Genomic DNA, 22373 nt, shown 5'->3' on the forward strand with positions numbered 1-22373 from the left:
TCAGAATAGGTTGTGCTTTTACTGCGGAGATTCTGCTCATGTTATTTCTGATTGCCCTAAGCGTACCAAGAGAATCGCTAGTTCTGTTACCATCAGTACTGTGCAACCTAAATTTCTGTTATCTGTGACCCTGATCTGCTCATTATCGTCATTTTCTGTCATGGCATTTGTGGATTCAGGCGCCGCTCTAAACTTAATGGACTTGGAATTTGCCAGACGTTGTGGTTTTCCCTTACAGCCTTTGCGGAGTCCTATCCCTTTGAGGGGCATTGATGCTACACCATTGGCTAAAAATAAACCTCAGTTTTGGACACAGTTAACCATGTGCATGGCGCCAGCCCATCAGGAAGATTGTCGCTTTCCGGTGTTGCATAATTTGCATGATGCTATTGTGCTGGGTTTTCCGTGGTTGCAGATACATAATCCTGTGTTGGATTGGAAGTCTATGTCTGTGACTAGTTGGGGTGGTCAGGGGGTTCATAATGACGTTCCTGTGATGTCAATCTCCTCTTCCTCCTCTTCTGAAGTTCCAGAGTTTTTGTCTGATTTTCAGGATGTATTCGATGAGCCCAAGTCCAGTTCCCTTCCACCGCATAGGGACTGTGATTGTGCCATTGACTTGATTCCAGGCTGTAAGTTTCCTAAGGGCCGACTTTTCAACCTGTCGGTGCCAGAACATACCGCCATGCGGAGTTATGTTAAGGAGTCTTTGGAGAAAGGGCATATTCGGCCATCTTCTTCACCGTTGGGAGCGGGATTTTTTTTTGTTGCTAAGAAGGATGGCTCCTTGAGACCCTGTATTGATTATCGCCTCTTGAATAAGATCACGGTCAAGTTTCAATACCCTTTACCTTTGCTTTCCGATTTGTTTGCCAAGATTAAGGGGGCTAGTTGGTTTACTAAAATTGACCTTCGGGGGGCATATAATCTTGTTCGTATTAAGCAGGGTGACGAATGGAAAACTGCATTTAATACGCCCGAAGGCCATTTTGAATACCTTGTGATGCCATTCGGGCTCTCTAATGCTCCATCTGTTTTTCAGCCCTTCATGCATGATATCTTCCGGAATTATCTTGATAAATTCATGATTGTATATTTGGATGACATCTTAATTTTTTCCGATGATTGGGAGTCTCATGTGAAACAGGTCAGGATGGTATTTCAGATCCTTCGTGATAATACTTTGTTTGTGAAGGGGTCTACGTGTCTCTTTGGAGTGCAGAAGGTTTCTTTTTTGGGCTTTATTTTTTCTCCCTCATCTATAGAGATGAATCCGGTTAAGGTTCAGGCCATTCATGATTGGATTCAACCCACATCTGTGAAGAGCCTTCAGAAATTTTTGGGCTTTGCTAATTTTTATCGCCGTTTCATTGCTAACTTCTCCAGTGTGGTTAAACCCCTGACCAATTTGACGAAGAAAGGTGCTGATGTAACGAATTGGTCCCCTGTGGCTGTCTCTGCCTTTCAGGAGCTTAAACGCCGATTTACTTCTGCCCCGGTGTTGCGTCAGCCAGATGTTTCTCTTCCGTTTCAGGTTGAGGTTGACGCTTCTGAGATTGGGGCAGGGGCCGTTTTGTCTCAGAGGAATTCTGATGGTTCCTTGATGAAACCGTGTGCCTTCTTTTCTCGAAAGTTTTCGCCTGCGGAACGCAATTATGATGTCGGCAATCGTGAGTTGTTGGCTATGAAGTGGGCATTTGAGGAGTGGCGACATTGGCTTGAGGGGGCCAAGCACCGTATTGTGGTCTTGACCGATCATAAGAATCTGATTTACCTCGAGTCTGCCAAACGGCTGAATCCTAGACAGGCCCGATGGTCCCTGTTTTTTTCCCATTTTGATTTTGTTGTCTCGTATCTTCCGGGTTCTAAGAATGTTAAGGCTCATGCCCTCTCTAGGAGTTTTTTGCCTGATTCCCCTGGGGTTCTTGAGCCGGTTGGTATTCTGAAGGAGGGGGTGATTCTTTCTGCCATCTCCCCTGATTTGCGACGGGTTCTTCAGGAGTTTCAGGCTGATAAACCTGATCGCTGTCCAGCGGGGAAACTGTTTGTTCCTGACAGATGGACGAGTAAAGTGATTTCTGAGGTTCACTGTTCTGTGTTGGCTGGCCATCCTGGGATTTTTGGTACCAGAGATTTGGTTAGTAGGTCCTTTTGGTGGCCTTCTTTGTCACGGGATGTGTGTTCTTTTGTGCAGTCCTGTGGGACTTGTGCGCGGGCCAAACCTTGCTGCTCCCGCGCCAGTGGGTTGCTTTTGCCTTTGCCGGTCCCTGAGAGGCCTTGGACGCATATTTCTATGGATTTTATTTCAGATCTTCCTGTTTCCCAGAGGATGTCGGTTATCTGGGTGGTCTGTGACCGGTTTTCTAAGATGGTTCATTTGGTACCTTTGCCTAAATTGCCTTCCTCTTCTGAGTTGGTTCCGTTGTTTTTTCAGCATGTGGTTCGTTTGCATGGCATTCCGGAGAATATTGTGTCCGATAGAGGTTCCCAGTTTGTTTCTAGGTTTTGGCGGTCCTTTTGTGCTAAGCTGGGCATTGATTTCTCTTTTTCTTCCTCATTTCATCCTCAGACAAACGGCCAAACCGAGTGAACTAACCAGACTTTGGAAACTTATTTGAGATGCTTTGTGTCTGCCGATCAGGATGATTGGGTGGCTTTCTTGCCATTGGCCGAGTTTGCCCTTAATAATCGGGCTAGTTATGCTACCTTGGTTTCACCATTCTTTTGTAATTCTGGGTTTCATCCTCGTTTTTCTTCAGGGCAGGTTGAGTCTTCTGATTGTTCTGGGGTGGACTCTGTGGTTGACAGGTTGCAGCAAATTTGGGCTCATATTGTGCACAATTTGGTGTTGTCTCAGGAAGAGGCTCAGCGTTTTGCCAACCGTCGTCGGCGTGTGGGTTCCCGGCTTCGGGTTGGGGATTTGGTCTGGTTGTCTTCTCGTCATGTTCCTATGAAGGTTTCTTCCCCGAAGTTCAAGCCTCGGTTTATTGGTCCTTATAGGATTTCTGAGATTATCAATCCAGTGTCTTTTCGTTTGGCCCTTCCAGCCTCTTTTTCCATCCATAATATTTTTCATAGATCTTTGGGGATTTTCTCTGAGGCAAGATAGTTTTCCCTTCTCTATCTATAGGGTTAATTAGTCCTCCGGCTGTGTCGAGGTGTCTAGGATTGGTAGGTACATCCCACGGCTACTTCTAGTTGCGGTGTTAAGTCCAGGGTCTGCGGTCAGTACAGTTACCACATTCTCCAGAGTACGTCTCATGCCGCTCCTAGGCCACCAGTTCATAACAGGGGCGGCTGCTTGTAAAATTACTTAACCCCTTCTGATGAATTTACATCGTGGGACTTGACTGTAACGCCGGAGTGGTATGGGATATTGTTGTTTTTTTATTTTAACTTTGTTTCAGGTGACAAGGATCTTCAATTGGATTGAGAGTTTAATAAACTATTACCACACCCTGTGTCTTTATTCCATTAAAATAATTTTTTCCTAATGTGTGTGTTTTATTAACCATTTACTACTATTGGATTAATAATGGATAGGTGTCTTATTGACACCTCTCCATTATTAATCTGGCTTAATGTCACCTTACAATAGCAAGGTGACATTAACCCTTTATTACCCCATATCCCACCACTACTCAGGAGTGGGAAGAGAGTGGCCAAGTGCCAGAATAGGCGCATCTTCCAGATGTGCCTTTTCTGGGGTGGCTGGAGGCAGATGTTTTTAGCCAGGGGGGGGGCCAATAACCATGGTCCCTCTCTAGGCTATTAATATCTGCCCTCAGTCACTGGCTTTACCACTCTGGCGGAGAAAATTGCGCGGGAGCCCACGCCAGTCTTTTTCCGCGATTTTACCCTTTATTTTAATAGCTAGAGCCCCCAAATTTTGCACACAGACACTTCCAACATTAGTAGTGAGGGATATGTAAAAAAATAAGGGATATGAAAAAGTTTACTGTATGTAAACCATGTCTCATATCATGTCGGGTTTGGGAAGGAGATAGCAAAAGCCGGCAATTGAATTACCGGCTTTTCTGCTACCTAGCGCTATATGAAATATAAATAAATGTATATATATGTGTCTCACTGACATATATATATATATATATATATATTTAGACTGTATATATGTTTTTACTAATATTTGAGACCATGGATCCATTCTATGTCCGTTTTGCAAGCCGGCGAGAAAATCTCGCCGTAGTACGGATGCTATACGGATGCCATACGGATGTCACACGGATAATTTGATGCGAGGAAATCGCATCCTCGCACTGCACACAGATCACTGTTTTGTAAACATTTTGGGATTCTCGTCCGTGTAAAACGGACCGTATTTTTATACGTTCTGTGTGACCCCGGCCTTAGAGTGAGTGCAGACTTGTGAATCCTGACAGCGCACAATGTGCGCTGTCAGAATTGTTTGGTGCAGGCGTTGGCACAGGCTACTGCAAGACCGCAAATATGAGATTTGTATGCATGTGGTCATGTGCCGATAGAGATGCGCTGCCTCACTCATCATAAGTGAACTGATCGAGGCTGATCTAGTCAGAATGTGGACTGAAATATGCAAATCTCATCCTTGCAGTCAAATGACGGCTGCTCCCGGCACTGGAGAATCTTGACAGCGTGCACTGTGCACGCTATGAGGATTCACAAGCCTGCAGTCATTATGAGTGACTGCAGACTTGTACCCTTAGCCTGGACAACCCCTTTAAACACATAGCTCTTTTTATATTTTGGGAGTTTTCTACTCAGTGGCTACAGCCGCATTTAGGCATTGTACAGCAGCAACTGCTCAGTCCCACCTGGTCACATGGCCAGGAATTCGGATTGAATATGGCATCAGATCTAATGTAGGAAGCAACCATGTGACGGTCCCAAGGGCACTATATGGAGCTCTATGGTGGAGATTAATCATGTAGGAATTAATTATCCGCAAATATGTGGATGACTTTGCAAATGACAAAAATTATAAGAAATAAAGTGAGAACCTACCTTAACAATGAAATCAGCCCGCAGAGGACCCGGCACCTTTAGGATTTCCCTCTCAGATCCCTTCTGAAATTCTACAGTTGTGTTTTCGATAAGATAGCTTCCAGGGCTGGTAAAGCTGTGTTCCCCACTCTCACCGTGTAAGGTTTTTGACTCTATGACTAAAAAAATAAAAATAGAAATAGAAGAAATTAAAAGCATTTACGAGGAGAGATATGTGGCTATTTCAGCAGTGGTTAATCAAGGAACTATTGGGGCTTCAGGGACCTGGTATTACCATCCTTGAGTTTCAGTTAAATGTATAAAACGTGTAATAATTATTTTTTTCAAATACTTTATACAATTACATGCTACAATGAACTAGTTTCTTGTTATACAGTGTTTGGCTGATTTACAAAACCTACTGTATAATATACCTTTATCTAGCAGAGCGAGATGGACAATGAGGGAAAGCTGTTTTAAATCCTTTGATATTTAGTGGACAAATATATAAGGATTGTAAGTCATCAAACTGACTCTAAGAGGAGACTGGGGTAAAATACCTCGGCTCAACATTACAGCGCTCCCTTTTTACAAAGCAAAATATTACATGTTCTTAATGCTGTATGGCATAATGCATTACCATTATCAGATGTAATCTTCAAGACTGTAGTGGCAGGTGGAACATATATATATATATAATTATATATATGTAATTTCACCTATTTTGTGCAACTGGATTTACAAGACAGACGAGTCAGATGGAATCTGCACAGCAATGCAGTGTGTTTTCCAGCTTTAGCCTTAGACATACATGGGGATGACACTCTGCCATTACTGACACCTGCATAGGTTTTCCTGGGAAAACTACAAGCATATAATCCAATACTTAAATTACACACTCTTTGATCTTGCCTGATGTCTCAGCACAGGAGTTTTTGCGATTTTGTAACTATTTTAATACACGAATGGGAATAACCTTTTGCGAATAGAACACATCATTTTTGTACATTTTCCATCATCTACAAATCATATCTGGGGAACGCATCAATAAGTGTAATATTCTTTGCAGATCTGTGGATACTAAATATTTTTTTTAATGGTCTATTCGACAAATCATTCTTTTAAAGGTCTCTGCTATTTTTTGAGATGAGACAGTTTACAATTAACCATTTGGATCTCACATCTAATATTTTCATAGATACTTCAATATGTATAACTTTTTTGTGAGAACAACAAATGTGAAGATGAAGGTGTAGTTCTTATGTTCTGTTTAGCAGAAGTTCATATAAGCAAAACTAATAAAAAAAACAATGACTGTTTTATAGATTGGCCATATCCTGTTAGTTTGTGTTTTCATGTGATGATTTTGACTCCAACAGATGGAAATGCCAATTGCTGAAATGTGTAATGCAAGAGACCTGATAGGCCTTAACCCCTTAGTGACGGAGCCAAATTTTTGAAATCTGACCAGTGTCACTTTATGTGGTAATAACTCTGGAACGCTTCAACAAATCCCAGTGATTTTGATATTGTTTTTTCGTGACACGTTATACTTTATGATAATGGTAAATTTAAGTCAATATCTTTTGTGTTTATTTATAAAAAATATCAGGAATTTGAGAAAAATGTAAAAAAATTAGCAATTTTCAAACTTTGAATGATTATCCATTTAATCCAGAAAGTCATACCACAGCAAAACATTAATAAATAACATTTCCCACATGTCGGCTTTACATCAGCACCATTTATAAAATGTTATTTTAGTTTGTTAGCATTTTAGGAGGATTTAAAATGTAGCAGCAATTTTTCATTTTTTCAAGGAAATTTACAAAATTTATTTTTTTAGGAACTTATCCATGTTTGAAGTGACTTTAGGGGTCCTATATATTGGGAAACCCCCAAACGTGATACCAATTTAAAAACCGCACCCCCTGACGTATTGAAAACTGCTGTCAGGTAGTTTATTAACTCTTCAGGTGCTTTACAGGAATTAATGCAAGGTGGCATGACAGGAATGAAAATGTGTATTTTTACCACCTTAAAGCCTCTAACTTCTGAACAGATTACTACAGCCGTTAGACTCTAAGGCCGCAAATTGGTCATGAATAGTGTTGAGCGATACCGTCCGATACTTGAAAGTATCGGTATCGGAAAGTATCGGCCGATACCGGCAAAGTATCGGATCCAATCCGATACCGATACCCGATACCAATACAAGTCAATGGGACTCAAGTATCGGACGGTATTCCTGATGGTTCCCAGGGTCTGAAGGAGTGGAAACTCTCCTTCAGGCCCTGGGAACCATATTAATGTGTAAAATAAAGAATTAAAATAAAAAATATTGCTATACTCACCTGTCCGACGCAGCCGGGACCTCAGCGAGGGAACAGGCAGCGTTGTTTGTTTAAAATTCGCGCTTTTACTTGGTTACGTGAAGTCCCGGCTTGTGATTGGTCAGGGCGGCCATGTTGCCGGGACGCGGACCAATCACAGCAAGCCGTGACGAAATTACGTCACGGCTTGCTGTGATTGGTCCGCGTCCCGGCAACATGGCCGCCATTAACCAATCACAAGCCGTGACGTCACGGGAGGCTGGACATGCGCGTATTTTGAAAAGCGCGCGTGTCCAGCCTCCAGTGACGTCCCGGCTTATGATTGGTCACGGCGCCATGTTGCCGGGACGCGGACCAATCACAGCAAGCCGTGACGAAATTACGTCACGGCTTGCTGTGATTGGTCCGCGTCCCGGCAACATGGCCGCCATTAACCAATCACAAGCCGTGACGTCACGGGAGGCTGGACACGCGCGTATTTTAAAAAGCGCGCGTGTCCAGCCTCCAGTGACGTCCCGGCTTGTGATTGGTTAATGGCGGCCATGTTGCCGGGACGTCACTGGAGGCTGGACACGCGCGCTTTTCAAAATACGCGCATGTCCAGCCTCCCGTGACGTCCCGGCTTGTGATTGGTTAATGGCGGCCATGTTGCCGGGACGTCACTGGAGGCTGGACACGCGCGCTTTTCAAAATACGCGCATGTCCAGCCTCCCGTGACGTCCCGGCTTGTGATTGGTTAATGGCGGCCATGTTGCCGGGACGTCACTGGAGGCTGGACACGCGCGCTTTTCAAAATACGCGCATGTCCAGCCTCCCGTGACGTCACGGCTTGTGATTGGTTAATGGCGGCCATGTTGCCGGGACGCGGACCAATCACAGCAAGCCGTGACGTAATTTCGTCACGGCTTGCTGTGATTGGTCCGCGTCCCGGCAACATGGCCGCCCTGACCAATCACAAGCCGGGACTTCACGTAACCAAGTAAAAGCGCGAAATTTAAACAAACAACGCTGCCGGTTCCCTCGCTGAGGTCCCGGCTGCGTCGGACAGGTGAGTATAGCGATATTTTTTATTTTAATTCTCTTTTTTACACATTATTACATTAATGTTGTTGCGATACCCGATACCCGATACCACAAAAGTATCGGATCTCGGTATCGGAAATTCCGATACAGCAAGTATCGGCCGATACCCGATACTTGCAGTATCGGAATGCTCAACACTAGTCATGAATAGCCATCGCAAACATCAGGACCACACGATCATGATCTGAGGGCACCAATTGGGATAAAGAGGAAGCCCCCACACTCTGTTAACCATTTATAATGATGTAGTCACTATTGACAGCAGCATCTAAGGGGTTAAACAGATATGCAAGGTGCAAACACTGATCGTGGCTGATGCAGCAAGTTGTCAGCTATAGTGTACAGCCGACAGCTGTCAGATTGTCACCTGTATGGGGAGGCTATTCTCATATATCTCAGGTCAGTTAAAAGACGTATTGGCTGTGATACTTGATCCTTTTATAAAGAAGCCTTGCATAATCTTCTGAAAACAGAAAATATGTGCCTGGCGGACAACAAAGGATTGGACATACTGAAATTCCACATGCCCAATGTTCAAATTCCCTAGCATCCACCAATAGGGGATAGCTGAAATACTCCTAAAGTATATGGTCACTTTGAGGGCTTTTTTTGTTAAATGCATGTATTTTGGGCTGAAAAGCATTTTCCCAAAAATGTTTATTTTAAAACCTTGAAGATTTGGCTTCTACAGCCTCTATGTGTCACTGAAAATGGTAAAAGTCCAATCCACCAATAAACTCATCTGATGGAAGCGTCTTATCTCTCCTCTCCTGAATGGTCTTATAAGATTATTTCTAACCAAATAAAGGTTCCACATATTTCAAGAAAAATTCCTATTAAAAATGCTTTCAAGCCCAAGATACAGGCAGTAAAGTAAAAATAAAAGCCATGAACTTAGTGACACCCAAATGGACATTTCTTAACTAAAACCCTAGTGGAAGATCAGTACCACTGCCTCTGTAAAATATTAATAGTGGCAGAGAAAACTGCTGAACGTTAGCAGTGTGGGATGCAGAAAATAAAAGATGGTGGAACCACCTGCTGTGAGAACATCAAGAGAAAACAGGATAACAGCAGTGCATTGAACAAGGAATTAGGTATATTACAATATACCATAATACCATAATATGGAAATTAAATATATTGGAGCTCCTGACAAAGGCTTGCAGCAAAACGTGCTTTGGGGCTGGCGCCATTCCAGCAGGAGGACATGGATAAGGTTGACTCTGCACTTATTTTTCCATTTTTCATTATAAGCAAGCAGTCTCTTTACTACATACAGTACAGACCAAAAGTTTGGACACACCTTCTCATTTAAAGATTTTTCTGTATTTTCATGACTATTAAAATTGTACATTCACACTGAAGGCATCAAAACTATGAATTAACACATGTGGAATTATATACTTAACAAAAAAGGTGAAACAACTGAAAATATGTCTTATATTCTAGGTACTTCAAAGTAGCCACCTTTTGCTTTGATGACTGCTTTGCACACTCTTGGCATTCTCTTGATGAGCTTCAAGAGGTAGTCACCGGGAATGGTCTTCCAACAATCTTGAAGGAGTTCCCAGAGATGCTTAGCTCTTGTTGGCCCTTTTGCCTTCTCTCTGCGGTCCAGCTCACCCCAAACCATCTCGATTGGGTTCAAGTCTGGTGACTGTGGAGGCCAGGTCATCTTCTTGGTCAAATAGCCCTTACACAGCCTGGAGGTGTGTTTGGGGTCATTGTCCTATTGAAAAATAAATGATGGTCCAACTAAACTGGATGGAATAGCATGCCGCTGCAAGATGCTGTGGTAGCCATGCTGGTTCAGTATGCCTTCAATTTTGAATAAATCCCCAACAGTGTCACCAGCAAAACACCCCCACACCATCACACCTCCTCCTCCGTGCTTCACGGTGGGAACCAGGCATGTAGAGTCCATCCGTTCACCTTTTCTGCGTCACAAAAAGACACGGTGGTTGGAACCAACGATCTCAAATTTGGACTAATCAGACCAAAGCACAGGTTTCAATGGTCTAATATCCATTCCTTGTGTTCTTTAGCCCAAACAAGTCTCTTCTGCTTGTTGCCTGTCATTAGCAGTGGTTTCCCAGCAGCTATTTTACCATGAAGGCCTGCTGCACAAAGTCTCCTCTTAACAGCTGTTGTAGAGATGTGTCTGCTGCTAGAACTCTGTGTGGCGTTGACCTGGTCTCTAATCTGAGCTGCTGTTAACCTGCCAGTTATGAGGCTGGTGATTCGGATAAACTTATCCTCAGAAGCAGAGGTGACTCTTGGTCTTCCTTTCCTGGGGCGGTCCTCATGTGAGCCAGTTTCTTTGTAGCGCTTGATGGTTTTTGCCACTGCACTTGGGGACACTTTCAAAGTTTTCCCAATTTTTCGGACTGACTGACCCTCATTTCTTAAAAAAATGATGGCCACTCAGTTTTCTTTACTTAGCTCCTTTTTCTTGCCATAATACAAATTCTAACAGTCTATTCAGTAGGACTATCAGCTGTGTATCCAACCAGACTTCTGCACAACACAACTGATGGTCCCAACCCCAGTTATAAGGAAAGAAATCCCACTTATTAAACCTGACAGGGCACACCTGTGAAGTGAAAACCATTCCCAGTGACTACCTCTTGAAGCTCATCAAGAGAATGCCAAGAGTGTGCAAAGCAGTCATCAAAGCAAAAGGTGGCTACTTTGAAGAACCTAGAATATAAGACATATTTTAGTTGTTTCACACTTTTTTGTTAAGTATATAATTCCACGTGTTAATTCATAGTTTTGATGCCTTCAGTGTGAATGTACAATTTTAATAGTCATGAAAATACAGAAAAATCTTTAAATGAGAAGGTGTGTCCAAACTTTTGGTCTGTACTGTATATTTGTGGCTTAACTAATTACTGCATATGTCTATATCAACATATCTTACTCACCAGATCCCATATTAATGCTCCTTTTCTTCACCTACTGCACTGTACTGTGTGTTGGGGGATCTGTACTATACTGTGTGTGGGGGGAGCTGCACTATACTGTGTGTGGGGGGAAGCTGCACTATCCTGTGTGTGTGGGGAGTTGCACTATACTATGTGGGGGAGTTGCACAATACTGTGTGTGGGGGGAGCTGCACTATACTGTGTGTGCGGGGAGCTGAACTGTACTGTGTGTGTGTGAGGGGAGCTACACTATACTGTGTGTGGGGGGATCTGCACTATACTGTGTGTGGGGGAGCTGAAAGTTATTTCAATTTTTGAATAAATATAGTTGGGTAATGTTTAAGTTAATAATTTTATATGGCCCCCAAATGCTTTTATAAAATTCCAAATGGCCCTTGGCAGAAAAAAGGTTACCCACCCCTGACCTACCTTATTATTTGCTACTCTTATGGTACTTTATTTGGATTTATGTATCCATATTGATAATTATATATTTATGTTTACATGTGATATTATTAATTCTTTCCTCTTCCTGCTGTGTTAGTCACATTTCAGTTTTTTCCCCCACTTCTCATACTTGTCTCTATTTTCGTATTAATACATTTATATTTTATATCTTTTTGGTTATATACATTATATGTAGACTTTCTTATTTATCAGGTATTAGGGATATTACAAAATGCTATAACACAAGAAACTGTACTGAACTCTCAAGGGATATAATGACTCCTGCCACACAGTAATAATAGACTTCAGTAGTCTACAGCAGGAAGCACCCGCTACAGGGTGGAGTGTTCTTTCATATGGAAATTAAATATATTGGAAAAAAGCATGAAATATAAAGCCTTCTTCTTCTGTCCATTCATTCACTATGCTCGTCAGATTGGTCCTGCCACCCAACTAGTGTTCACCGGTGCCAATGCTCTTTTTTGCAGTCCTGGAAGGCAACTTTAGTATAGTAATATATTCCCAGGTGTCTCCACTCTAAAACTGAGACTAATTTTTAGAAAAAACGAGTCGAGCACTTGGCTGGGAACTCCCAAGGGCTGAGGAACATTGCGGATCACTATATGATAACTATAATTAAGCCCTAAGACATTGCAGCTTCTGCTGAAGTGGAGAACTCTTGCTGTGTTAACTCTTCTACTTGAAGCTAAATCAGCACACCACATGGGCCCTGAACTAACACATATGTCACATATAACTTAGGTTGGTTCATACAAACGTGAGCTGGTCCTTTCACTGTGATTCTCACGCTGCGACTTCCATGCGGTACAGCAATTACTGTCTCCTCTCCTGCGAAAAAAAAGACATTATTCTCATCGAAACAGATGTTGGCAGTATTGTGTGACTGGAGCAGTGCTAGCGACTATAATAACACAGGTGTATGGATTTTACATTAGAAGATCATCTAAGAATTTAAGAAGATGAAGTTGAGGAGAAAATAGAACCCAGGCCTCACAGAATTTCTAAAAAAAAACATAACTAGAAAAAAAGTATTTCTTTAGAAATCATGGTTGTCCTTAGAAGAAAAGGCATTACGTTCAAAATGACCATCAGATACATTGCTGCATACATTATGTACTCAACATTACTTCCTGTTATATCATTGATGTCCTATGCATCTCACTATCCTCAAGCTTAACAATCTCTTCCAGCAAAGCAAATCAACAGGTTTTTTGGCTATGTACTGTATATTGCTAAACATAACTTTGTACATATGAATACATTAGAAATAACTTATATTTTGTGGCACTCATGCATTAATATATCTGTCCAGGTAAGCATGTGTTCTACAAACAGACCTTGGTGGACGAAATTACACTTGTGGAAGACCAATGCTATTCATTAACATTATCAATATACAGCAAAAAATTAAAGGTAACTTGACGGGAGCTTTAGGGTCACTTCTCCCATGAAACGCAGGTGCCTGGATCCAAATGGATTTTGGATCGCTGAGAAACATTGAATCTTTTTGTAAATGAGGCTGCAAGTGGGCCGGCGAAGGTCCATTCCTAAAAAGATAACCCTAGTAATGTTCCCCTTGTCCTTTCCTTTATGTACACCTTTTACTTATATAATCATTTAATTAATATCAATAATTTATATAATTGTTATTTAATAGTTATTTAATATGTACTCTGTTCATTTGCAACAATGCTCTTCAACAGGCACCTTTCCCCCATCACTGCCACCTGGGACAGGGCTACTGTGTCTACACTGAGTTACAACCCAAGACCAACCACCTAAAGGCAAACCTATCCTATCACAAGATTGTATACAAATGGCATAAATGAACACTATACAGTGGTGGAAAATAAGTATTTGATACTATTTTGTAAGTTTTCCCACCTACAAAGAATGGAGAGGTCTGTAATTTTTATCGTAGGAACTCTTCAACTGTGAGAGACAGAATCTAAAAGAAAATCCAGAAAATCGCATTGTATGATTTTTACATAATTAATTTGCATTTTATTGCATGAAATAAGTATTTGATACAATAGAAAACCAGAACTTAATATTTGGTACAGAAACCTTTGTTTGCAATTACAGAGGTCAGACATTTCCTGTAGTTCTTGACCAAGTTTGCAAACACTGCAGCAGGGATTTTGGCCCACTCCTCCATACAGATCTTCTCCAGATCTTTCATGTTTCAGGACTGTCACGGGGCAACATTGAGTTTCAGCTCCCTCCAAAGATTTTCTATTTGTTTCAGGTCCAGAGACTGGCTATGCCACTCCAGGACCTTGAAATGCAGAGCCACTCCTTAGTTGCCTTGGCTGTGTGTTTTGGGTCACTGTCATTCTGGAAGACCAAGCCACGACCAATCTTTCATGCTCTTACTGAAGGAAGAAGATTGTTGGCCAAAATCTAGTGGTACATAACCCCACCCATCCTTCCTTCAGTACAGTGCAATCCTCCTGTTCCCTTCGCAGAAAAGCACCCAAAAATTATAATGTTTCCCCCACCATGCTTCACAGTTAGGATGGTGTTCTTGGGATTGTACTCATCTTTCTTCTTTCTCCAAACACAGTGAGTGAAGTTGATACAAAAAGGTTCCATTTTGGTCTCATCTAACCACATAATGTTCTCCCTTGCCTCCTCTGAATAATCCAGATGGTCATTGGCAAAATTCAAACAGGCCTGAACATGTGCTGGCGTGAGTAGTGGTACCCTGCAAGATTTTAATTCATGATGGTGTAGTGTGTTACTAACGGTAACGTTTGAGACTGTGCTCCCAGCTCTCTTCAGGTCATTGACCAGGTCCTCCCATGTAGTTCTGTACTGATTCCTGACCTTTCTCAAAATCATCATTACCCCACAAGGTGAGATCTTGCATGGAACCCCAGACTGAGGTAATTGACAGTCATCTTGTGTTTTTTCCATTTTCTAATAATTGTGCCATCAGTTGTTGCCTTCTCACCAAGCAGCTTCCCTATTGTCCTGTAGCCCATCCCAGGATTGTTCAGGTCTACAATGTTGTCCCTGTGTCCTTAGACAGCTCGTTGGTCTTGGCCATGGGGGAGAGGTTGGTGTGTGATTGAGTGTGTTGACAAGTGTCTTTTATACAGGTATTGAGTTCAAACAGGTGCAGTTATTACAGGTAATGAATGCAGAGTCGGAGAGATTCTTAAAGAAAAACTAAAAGGTCTGTGAGAGCCAGAATACTTGCTGGTTGGTAAGTGATCCAATACTTATTTCATGCAATAAAATGCAATTAATTATTTAAAAATCATACAATGTGATTTTCTGTTTTTTTTATTTTTACATTTTGTCTCACACAGTTAAAGTGTACCTACGAAAAAAATTACAGCCCTCTCCATTCTTTATAGATGGGAAAACTTGCAAAATCGTCAGTGTATCAAATACTTCTTTTCCCCACTGTAAATTTATTCTATATTCTTTACATATACAACTGATCAGATCCTGTTTCAGAACTGAAACAACTGAGCCATAAATAATGCTCCATCTCTCGTCATGGTTGGGTCAACCATGAACAACAGAGCACATTGCTTTATTAGACCGAAGAGAAGAAAGTTCTGAAATACTGCAGTAAATGCCTTTGCAGAGACTGCTTCTCATCCAATCAGTATCACTTGGGAAGGACCTTATGCCTGAGTCTAGTGACATGTTGCCTGCTTTTCGCAAACTAGCTCACTCAGTGAAGTCAAAGAGTCATGTTCACCCTCAGTATGCCAGTCCTAAGTGGAACTCTGCCACTATAAAGATAGTTTGGGCCAAATATTTTGCAGACCGGCTCAGATAAACCATTTTCAACCACCCAGGACTGCTCCAGCTTTCCAAACCTACTATCAATTTATCACAGTAGAGGTTCCAGCAAAAGTCTTGCAAGTGAGTGATCCTAATCTCTGCAGGGCTATACCTAGAGATACATGATACTTAGTTACAGATATATTTTGCTTGGGAAGAAATGTACAGCATTGGGTATTTGTGGGCTCTCAAACTACCACCATTGACATGTACAATACTCATATTTCAGCTGAGGATTTCCATAATTCACTTAAGTACATTTTGTGTGTTTCTTTGTTCTGAAAATAGTCCTGTACAAAACCCAGGATCTGAGTGCCCACAGGATAAACATTTCTGGTCAGAGTCGTTCATAAATATGCCAGTTGGTGACTTGCAAACTTGGCAATCGGGTGAAGATATCTAACAACTCCTAAATAAAATGATAAATTGGTGTTATAAATCTTGGCATCCTATGTATCTATGGACTCAAATTAAGTTTATTTTGTATATTAATTCAGCATTTCTTAGCTGCCAAGAAACAGTGATACTCCGTCATTTCAGGCATAAATTAGCGGGAAGTCTACTTTAGTCTCTAAACGTCCATAAAAGGTTTTCTTCAGAATCAAATCATTCCTCTATAAACCATAGAAAAATCTTGGAAAAAAAACTAAAAAATCTTTGATCACTGGGTAAACCTGTGCAATGTGCATGTAAAATGCCTACTAATCATTGGCATTATATGATCATGGAAAGCATCATCTAGACCAGTGTTTCCCAAACTCCAGTCCTGACGGACCCCAACAGGTCATGTTTTCAGGATTTCCTTACTATTGAACTGGTGATGGAAGTATCAGGAGTTCTCTCACTTGTGCAGCACTATAGAAATCCTGAAAACATGACCTGTTGGGGTCAGTGAGGACTGGAGTTTGGGAAACACTGATCTAGACCAAGTCCTATATTACTATATTGTAAATGTGGCCATCTCTCTACTGGGAACAGAAGACTAAGCGCCACTTTTCTCTGAATCATTGGGGTGTCCCAGCTTCTAACAATATGTCCTGAAAGTCTTTAAAAAAAAAAAGACTAGAGAGACAGTAAGATTGGCCATGCACAGCCGTTAGTCGAACACTCTTCTGACAGCTATCTCTTCTGACTCCACCATAAAAATGCATGCTGAACTTTGGTGGGTATTCATGTTTTAAGTAGGTTCAGAGACTGTAGCCAGACAGCTTTGGCAATGGCTTACCTCCTGATCAACAAAAGGATAGGCTGTTTGAATTCACACTATCAAACCCTCTTGCCAGTGAAGGGTTAGGTGACCCACAGGACTACTTCAAAGTCAGCCAATCCCACCAATATTGGTGGGTTTGACTGGCTTCCTTCTAATGTGTATGATGACCTTAACCATAGATATGGTGAAATACAAGCCTGCAATGGCTTCTGTTATGTCTCGAAAGAAACTTGACACCGTTCTCAAATTAATTTTCCAATGTTTTGACTAGTGTATTCACAGTGGTGGGGCTTAACAAAATTGTATAACTTATTTTACTTACACTTGCCTCCTTTCAGATTTGGCCAAAATATGAACCAATACCTCATTTAATGTAGTTATCATATGCATTATCATCTTTTCATCTTTTTTGCACTTTTTACCATTATTTTGCAGGATGCGGCCGGGCGTCTTTTTGATGGCTGGGTATACTGTGGCTCATTCCTATTGTGGTGCAAGTTTATCTTGCTGGGCAGCCCACCTATTATAAAATTTTGGGCTTCATCAATAGGCTGCGAACCAGACACCTTGAATCACACATATCTATGTGAATGGAATCCTGCTCAAGCCCTATTAGTGTGCATTTTTCCTACTAGGCAGCCAACCCCTCCATAATCTGGTAGGTTGTGAGTGGCTGCTTTATCAGTAGTTTGCACTGTGCTGTCCCAGCCTATATAATGGAGGCCGTCTGCATCCTGTCAGTGCATTTGTAATCTGACTGATCTTGGTTAGGCTGTTTCCTCAAGGTATGTATTTTTTTTATTTAAGAGTTCTCTCCTCTTTTCCGAGAGCCTCCCAAATATTCCAGAAGTGTGAAACCTCTGAGCCAAAAATAAAGAAGACATTGCCCTTTTCCCAACTATATTGAACACACAATATAAGCTCCGTAGAGGTGAGTGATAAAACACCTTCAGTAAAATATAGGAAATGAAAATAAAGTTGGATCTTGAAAGTGTTGGTGTTCTTTTAACAAAGATCCTATCTATCTACACCCATCAGAAAAATATTGTATTCTTTGACCATGAATATGATGAGGCATCTGAGGTCATGAATTTGTAGACTCTTCTCTATGATACAGTTTTGCAATTTAAAGGGAATCTGTCACCCCAAAAATCGTTTATGAGATAAGGCCACCGGCATCAGGGGCTTATCTACAGCATTCTGTAATGCTGTAGATAAGCCCCTGATGTAACCTGAAAGGTAAGAAAAATAGGTTTTATTATGCTCACCCAGGTGCGGTCCCGGTGCGGTCCGGGTCCGATGGGCGTCGCGGTCCGGGTCCAGCGCCTCCTAGCTTCATACAATGATGTCCTTTTCTTGTCTTCCTGCCGCAGCTCCTGCGCAGGCGTACTTTGTCTGCCCTGTTAAGGCCTCTCTGGCCTTTCCCGGCACCTGCGCACTGCATTACTTTGCTCTGCCCTCAACAGGGCAGCCAAGTACGCCTGTGCCGGAGCTGCGGCAGGAAGACAAGAAGAGGATGTCAGCGTATGAAGATGGGAGGTGCCGGAACCGGACCACGACACCCATCGGACCCGAACAGCACTGGGACCGCCCCTGGGTGAGTATAATCTAACCTGTTTTTCTTATCTTTCAGGATACATCGGGGGCTTATCTACAGCATTACAGAATGCTGTAGATAAGCCCCTGATGCCGGTGGCCTTATCTCATATACGATTTTTGGGGTGACAGATTCCTTTTAACTAATGCATCTGCATTATTCATACAGAGTGCTGTGGTGCTACTCAGTACAGCAATAGTGTAAGCATTGCCACATAAATACATATGGATACACTTGTTGCCTAGCTTAAATCCCTCTCTAAGGCTCTTCTCACATTTTTTTTGCTCTGCTTCCTTTTATAATAGTAAGCACAATGTTGAGCCAGATTCATACCATAAGCTTCAACAGTGTCTAATGAACCCTAATAAATTTGATTTGTCTCCTCCAAATTTCCTTAAGGTGTTTGTAGTTTCTTCTGCTAAAAAATACAGACTCTGTGACATCTCCTCTAACGGAGCCTCCATTTCAGATGTCAACAGATGCTTGTCCACAAACTCACTCCCTGCAAACTGTACCGAAGGCTAACACGTGTTGTGATGTTAGTGGTAACATTTGCACATGCTCATACATTGGACATTACGTATAGATATACTGGAAGTCCCAGACAAACTAATTGAAACAATCACTTCATATGTCATATTGAAAAAAACACAAAAATATTCAGTTTGACAAGCTTTGTGCTTGCGGTACGGAGCTTTTTGGAGCTCTATCAATACACAGGGTTGTATTTATCAAACTTATCAGCTGACACAACCATGCAGAGCGCCGCAGCCGCCTGACTCATTTGTAATGTTTTCGAGCTGATGTAAGATTATACACAGGGACAGGGTTACAGATGGAAGCTTTCCTAAAGGAAGGACATAAAAGGAAACACTTATACTGAAAGACAGTGCAAGGTTCATATTGTTGTGGATCATGAGATTCACAAATCTCTGATGTGATTGTCATTTTTACTTCTGTACAAATGGACATACTGTATTCTGCACTTCCCAATGGTTCTCTTTTTAAGAAACAGCCTGTCACGGTTGTGTCAGGTGTGACAGACAGGTGTGTCATTCTGGATCCAGCTGTAGAAGGCCACTGTGCTTGGCTCTGCAGGCACATTCTGGATCTTGCATCTCTGCTGTGGAGTGATATCCTTATCCTTCTAGGACCTAAAGTGATCTCCACCATCTGCTGCTGACTAACACACCCTTGCTGGATGTTTAAATGCCTTTAGTTGCTTCAGCAAGGTGCCGGTGATAGCTCTATTTACCTCTGTCTGTTGGAAGTGCTAGAAGGCGACTAGTTTCTTCTTGGAGCCTATTGGAGAATTGCTCAAGCTAAGTGTATTTGCCCATTTGTCTTCCTGCTTTGTCTTTAGTTGCAGTGGAAACTGACTAGTGAACACCCCATCCCCTCACTATCCAGGGCCTATCGCTAGGGGCAGTCAGGGATTAGGTTCCTGCTTAGCGATAGGTGCGGAACCTATTTAGGGATGTTAGGACAGACAGGGGGTTGTAAGATCTGCCTAGGGGTCTCCACTTCCCCTTTTTCCAGTGTTTGGGCTCCCCCACCCTTTTCCCATTGTTGTGCACCTAGCTTCTCCCTCACCCAGCGTGACACAGCCTCAATATTTCACCGAAATACCAATTGCCTCTTTTCCCCTCTATTCTCCTTTTGTAAGTGATAAATAAATTTAATAAATGACTCCAAAAAGTTTCACTTATTCTTCTATTCTTCTAACTACACACTGGTGCAATGCACCTTACTCCATACTTTACTAATATTTGTATGCAAAGCATGGTAGTTATATAAAAAGACATGACATTAAAAAGTGGATCTTTTGTACAATTACCTTTAGAGTCGACTTGCAGTAGAAACATTCTACCTTATTTTAGTCCATCAGGTGATAAATGAGGGGATGCTAGACAGTCTAATACACAGTTGTAGCCAAAAGTTTGGGCACTTACACAAATTTTGTTTTCCACAGTTTGCTGCTTCAGTGTTGTCAGATCTGTTATTCATATCTTTGTACAATTTATTGACAAATAAATCAAGTTCATGGAAAGACTCAATATTTAGAGTGTTGACCCTTATTTTTAAGACTTCTGCAGTTTGCCCCAGCATTCTGGATATCAGCTTCTGGGCTAAATCCTGACTGATGCCCCATTCTTACCTAATCAGCGATTATTGGGGTTTATCACGATCTCTGTGTTTTTGTCTGTCCATCCGTTTTTTGAGGAGTGACCACAGGTTTTCAATGAGACTGACATCTGTGGAGTTTTTCAGCCATGGACTCAAAATTTCAATGTTTCTGTTATTGAGCTACTTAGTTATTGCTTTTGCCTTGTGACATGGTCTCCATCATGCTGGGCAACAATTGTTCAGCACCAAATTGCCCCTGGATCATTGGGAGAATTTCCTCTTGGGGAAAGTTTCACCATTCTTTATTTACGGCAGTGTTCTTAGGCAAATTTGTGAATGAGCCCACTCCCTTGGATGAAAAGCAAATCCATACATGAATGGCCTTAGGATGCTTAACTGTTGGCATGAGACAGGAGCCATGGTGGCACTCACCTTTTCATCTCTGGACAATTGTTCTTTCAGATACTGCAGTCTGAAGGGGGCTTCATCAGAGAAAATAACTTTGCAGGTAGTACACTGATTGCTGTTCTTGCTGTATTTCTTATGAAATAAATATACCATACAACATTCTAACTAGAAGATCTAAAAAAATTGAAGTAACAAACTTTGTGAAAACCAAAATTTGTGTCAGTCCCAAACTTTTTGGCCACAACTGTATTCTAGATGTGAAATGAGGCAGTTGTCAGGACTCTGAACCTTTTTTATTACCTTTTGTGCATTACTGCCCTTTTCCAAGATGGCATCTTTGGTCTCATGTGCATTGTGTTTTCCTGCTATAAAACTCCACCCCAGCCTTCAGTCTGTGCTAGAGTATTCTGCCTTGCATCCAGCTCCTGACCTCTGGTGACTCTCTGGCTATATACCTGCTCCTGTGAACCTGTGGGGTTATCCTGCTACTCTGCTCTGAGTTCCTGCTGCATACACCAGTTCCAGTAATCCTCCTTCATCTGCTGCTCGTGTTTACTTCCATCTGCATTTGCTGGACATGTAAGCTGTTTCTGCTCTGCAAGAACCTGAGACTATTACCCAGGCCTCCCTGGTTGAGCTAAGATATTATTTGAAATGCCTTATAAGCATATCTATCTGTGTTTTGGACTAAGCAAGGACTTATTTGTGTCAAGTATCCTCAAGAATAATTGTGCTTCATAGACTTTCTGCGTGATTGCATTTTCCTCTGAAGTTTCCTATAGACTGCTAAGCTGCATTTAATATTTACTCCAAGTGTTGTGGACTTGAGTTTCTCTCTGCACCTGTTTGAATCACCGTGTGATAATATAGACTTTACCACTTATAAAACTGTGTCCTGTAGTTGTTTTGTTCCACGCAAAGAGTCTCCTGAGTTATCCCCTATAATTATTACAGCAGTGAACTTTATGAAAACGTGCAACAGTGTGAATGTTATGTGAATGTGTGAATGTAAGTGGATGTAAACAAGTCTATCTGGCAGTGGGGAAGAAAAATACCCGGCCCTTCAGTAAAAGATCAGGCGCCTCCTGTCATGACTTATCCGATACTAACAGTCAGATCTCTATTTATTATACCTTGACTAAATAACATGTTTATAGTAATATTTGTTCTATTTGATAGGAATTGATAATAGATCAGTGACATCTACTAATAGAATGCAGGAAAACTGGTTTCTTTTTTCTGCTGTAGAGATGCCAATTATAGTACTATATGAGACAATTGAGTTTCTGGGCCAATAAAAAGGGTCGACGCTGACTGTTAGGATTGCTACTTCCAATAGGTGGCACTAGAGTTCTAGTCCTCTTCCTCTCTGAAGAGAAAATTTGCATATTTTCCAGAAGAGCATTGCGGCTTTAAGTCTCCTTATCTCAACA

The 22373-nt window shown here is 41.7% G+C and overlaps 1 protein-coding gene across 4 annotated transcripts in view; it reads right to left on the reverse strand.

Moving 5' to 3' along the window:
* ADAMTSL3 (ADAMTS like 3) overlaps nucleotides 1–22373 on the reverse strand; it is a 793440-nt gene that overhangs the window by 270734 nt on the left and 500333 nt on the right. For all 4 annotated transcript variants that reach the window (XM_077263637.1, XM_077263634.1, XM_077263636.1 and 1 more), the window contains exons 8-9: nucleotides 12548–12622; nucleotides 5002–5159 (exon numbers count right to left, since the gene is read on the reverse strand). In XM_077263637.1, coding sequence (XP_077119752.1) covers nucleotides 5002–5159; nucleotides 12548–12622 — 233 coding nt within the window. The remainder of the gene's footprint in view (nucleotides 1–5001; nucleotides 5160–12547; nucleotides 12623–22373) is intronic.

This window comes from Ranitomeya variabilis, chromosome 5, assembly GCF_051348905.1.
Source record: "Ranitomeya variabilis isolate aRanVar5 chromosome 5, aRanVar5.hap1, whole genome shotgun sequence".
NCBI lineage: Eukaryota > Metazoa > Chordata > Amphibia > Anura > Dendrobatidae > Ranitomeya > Ranitomeya variabilis.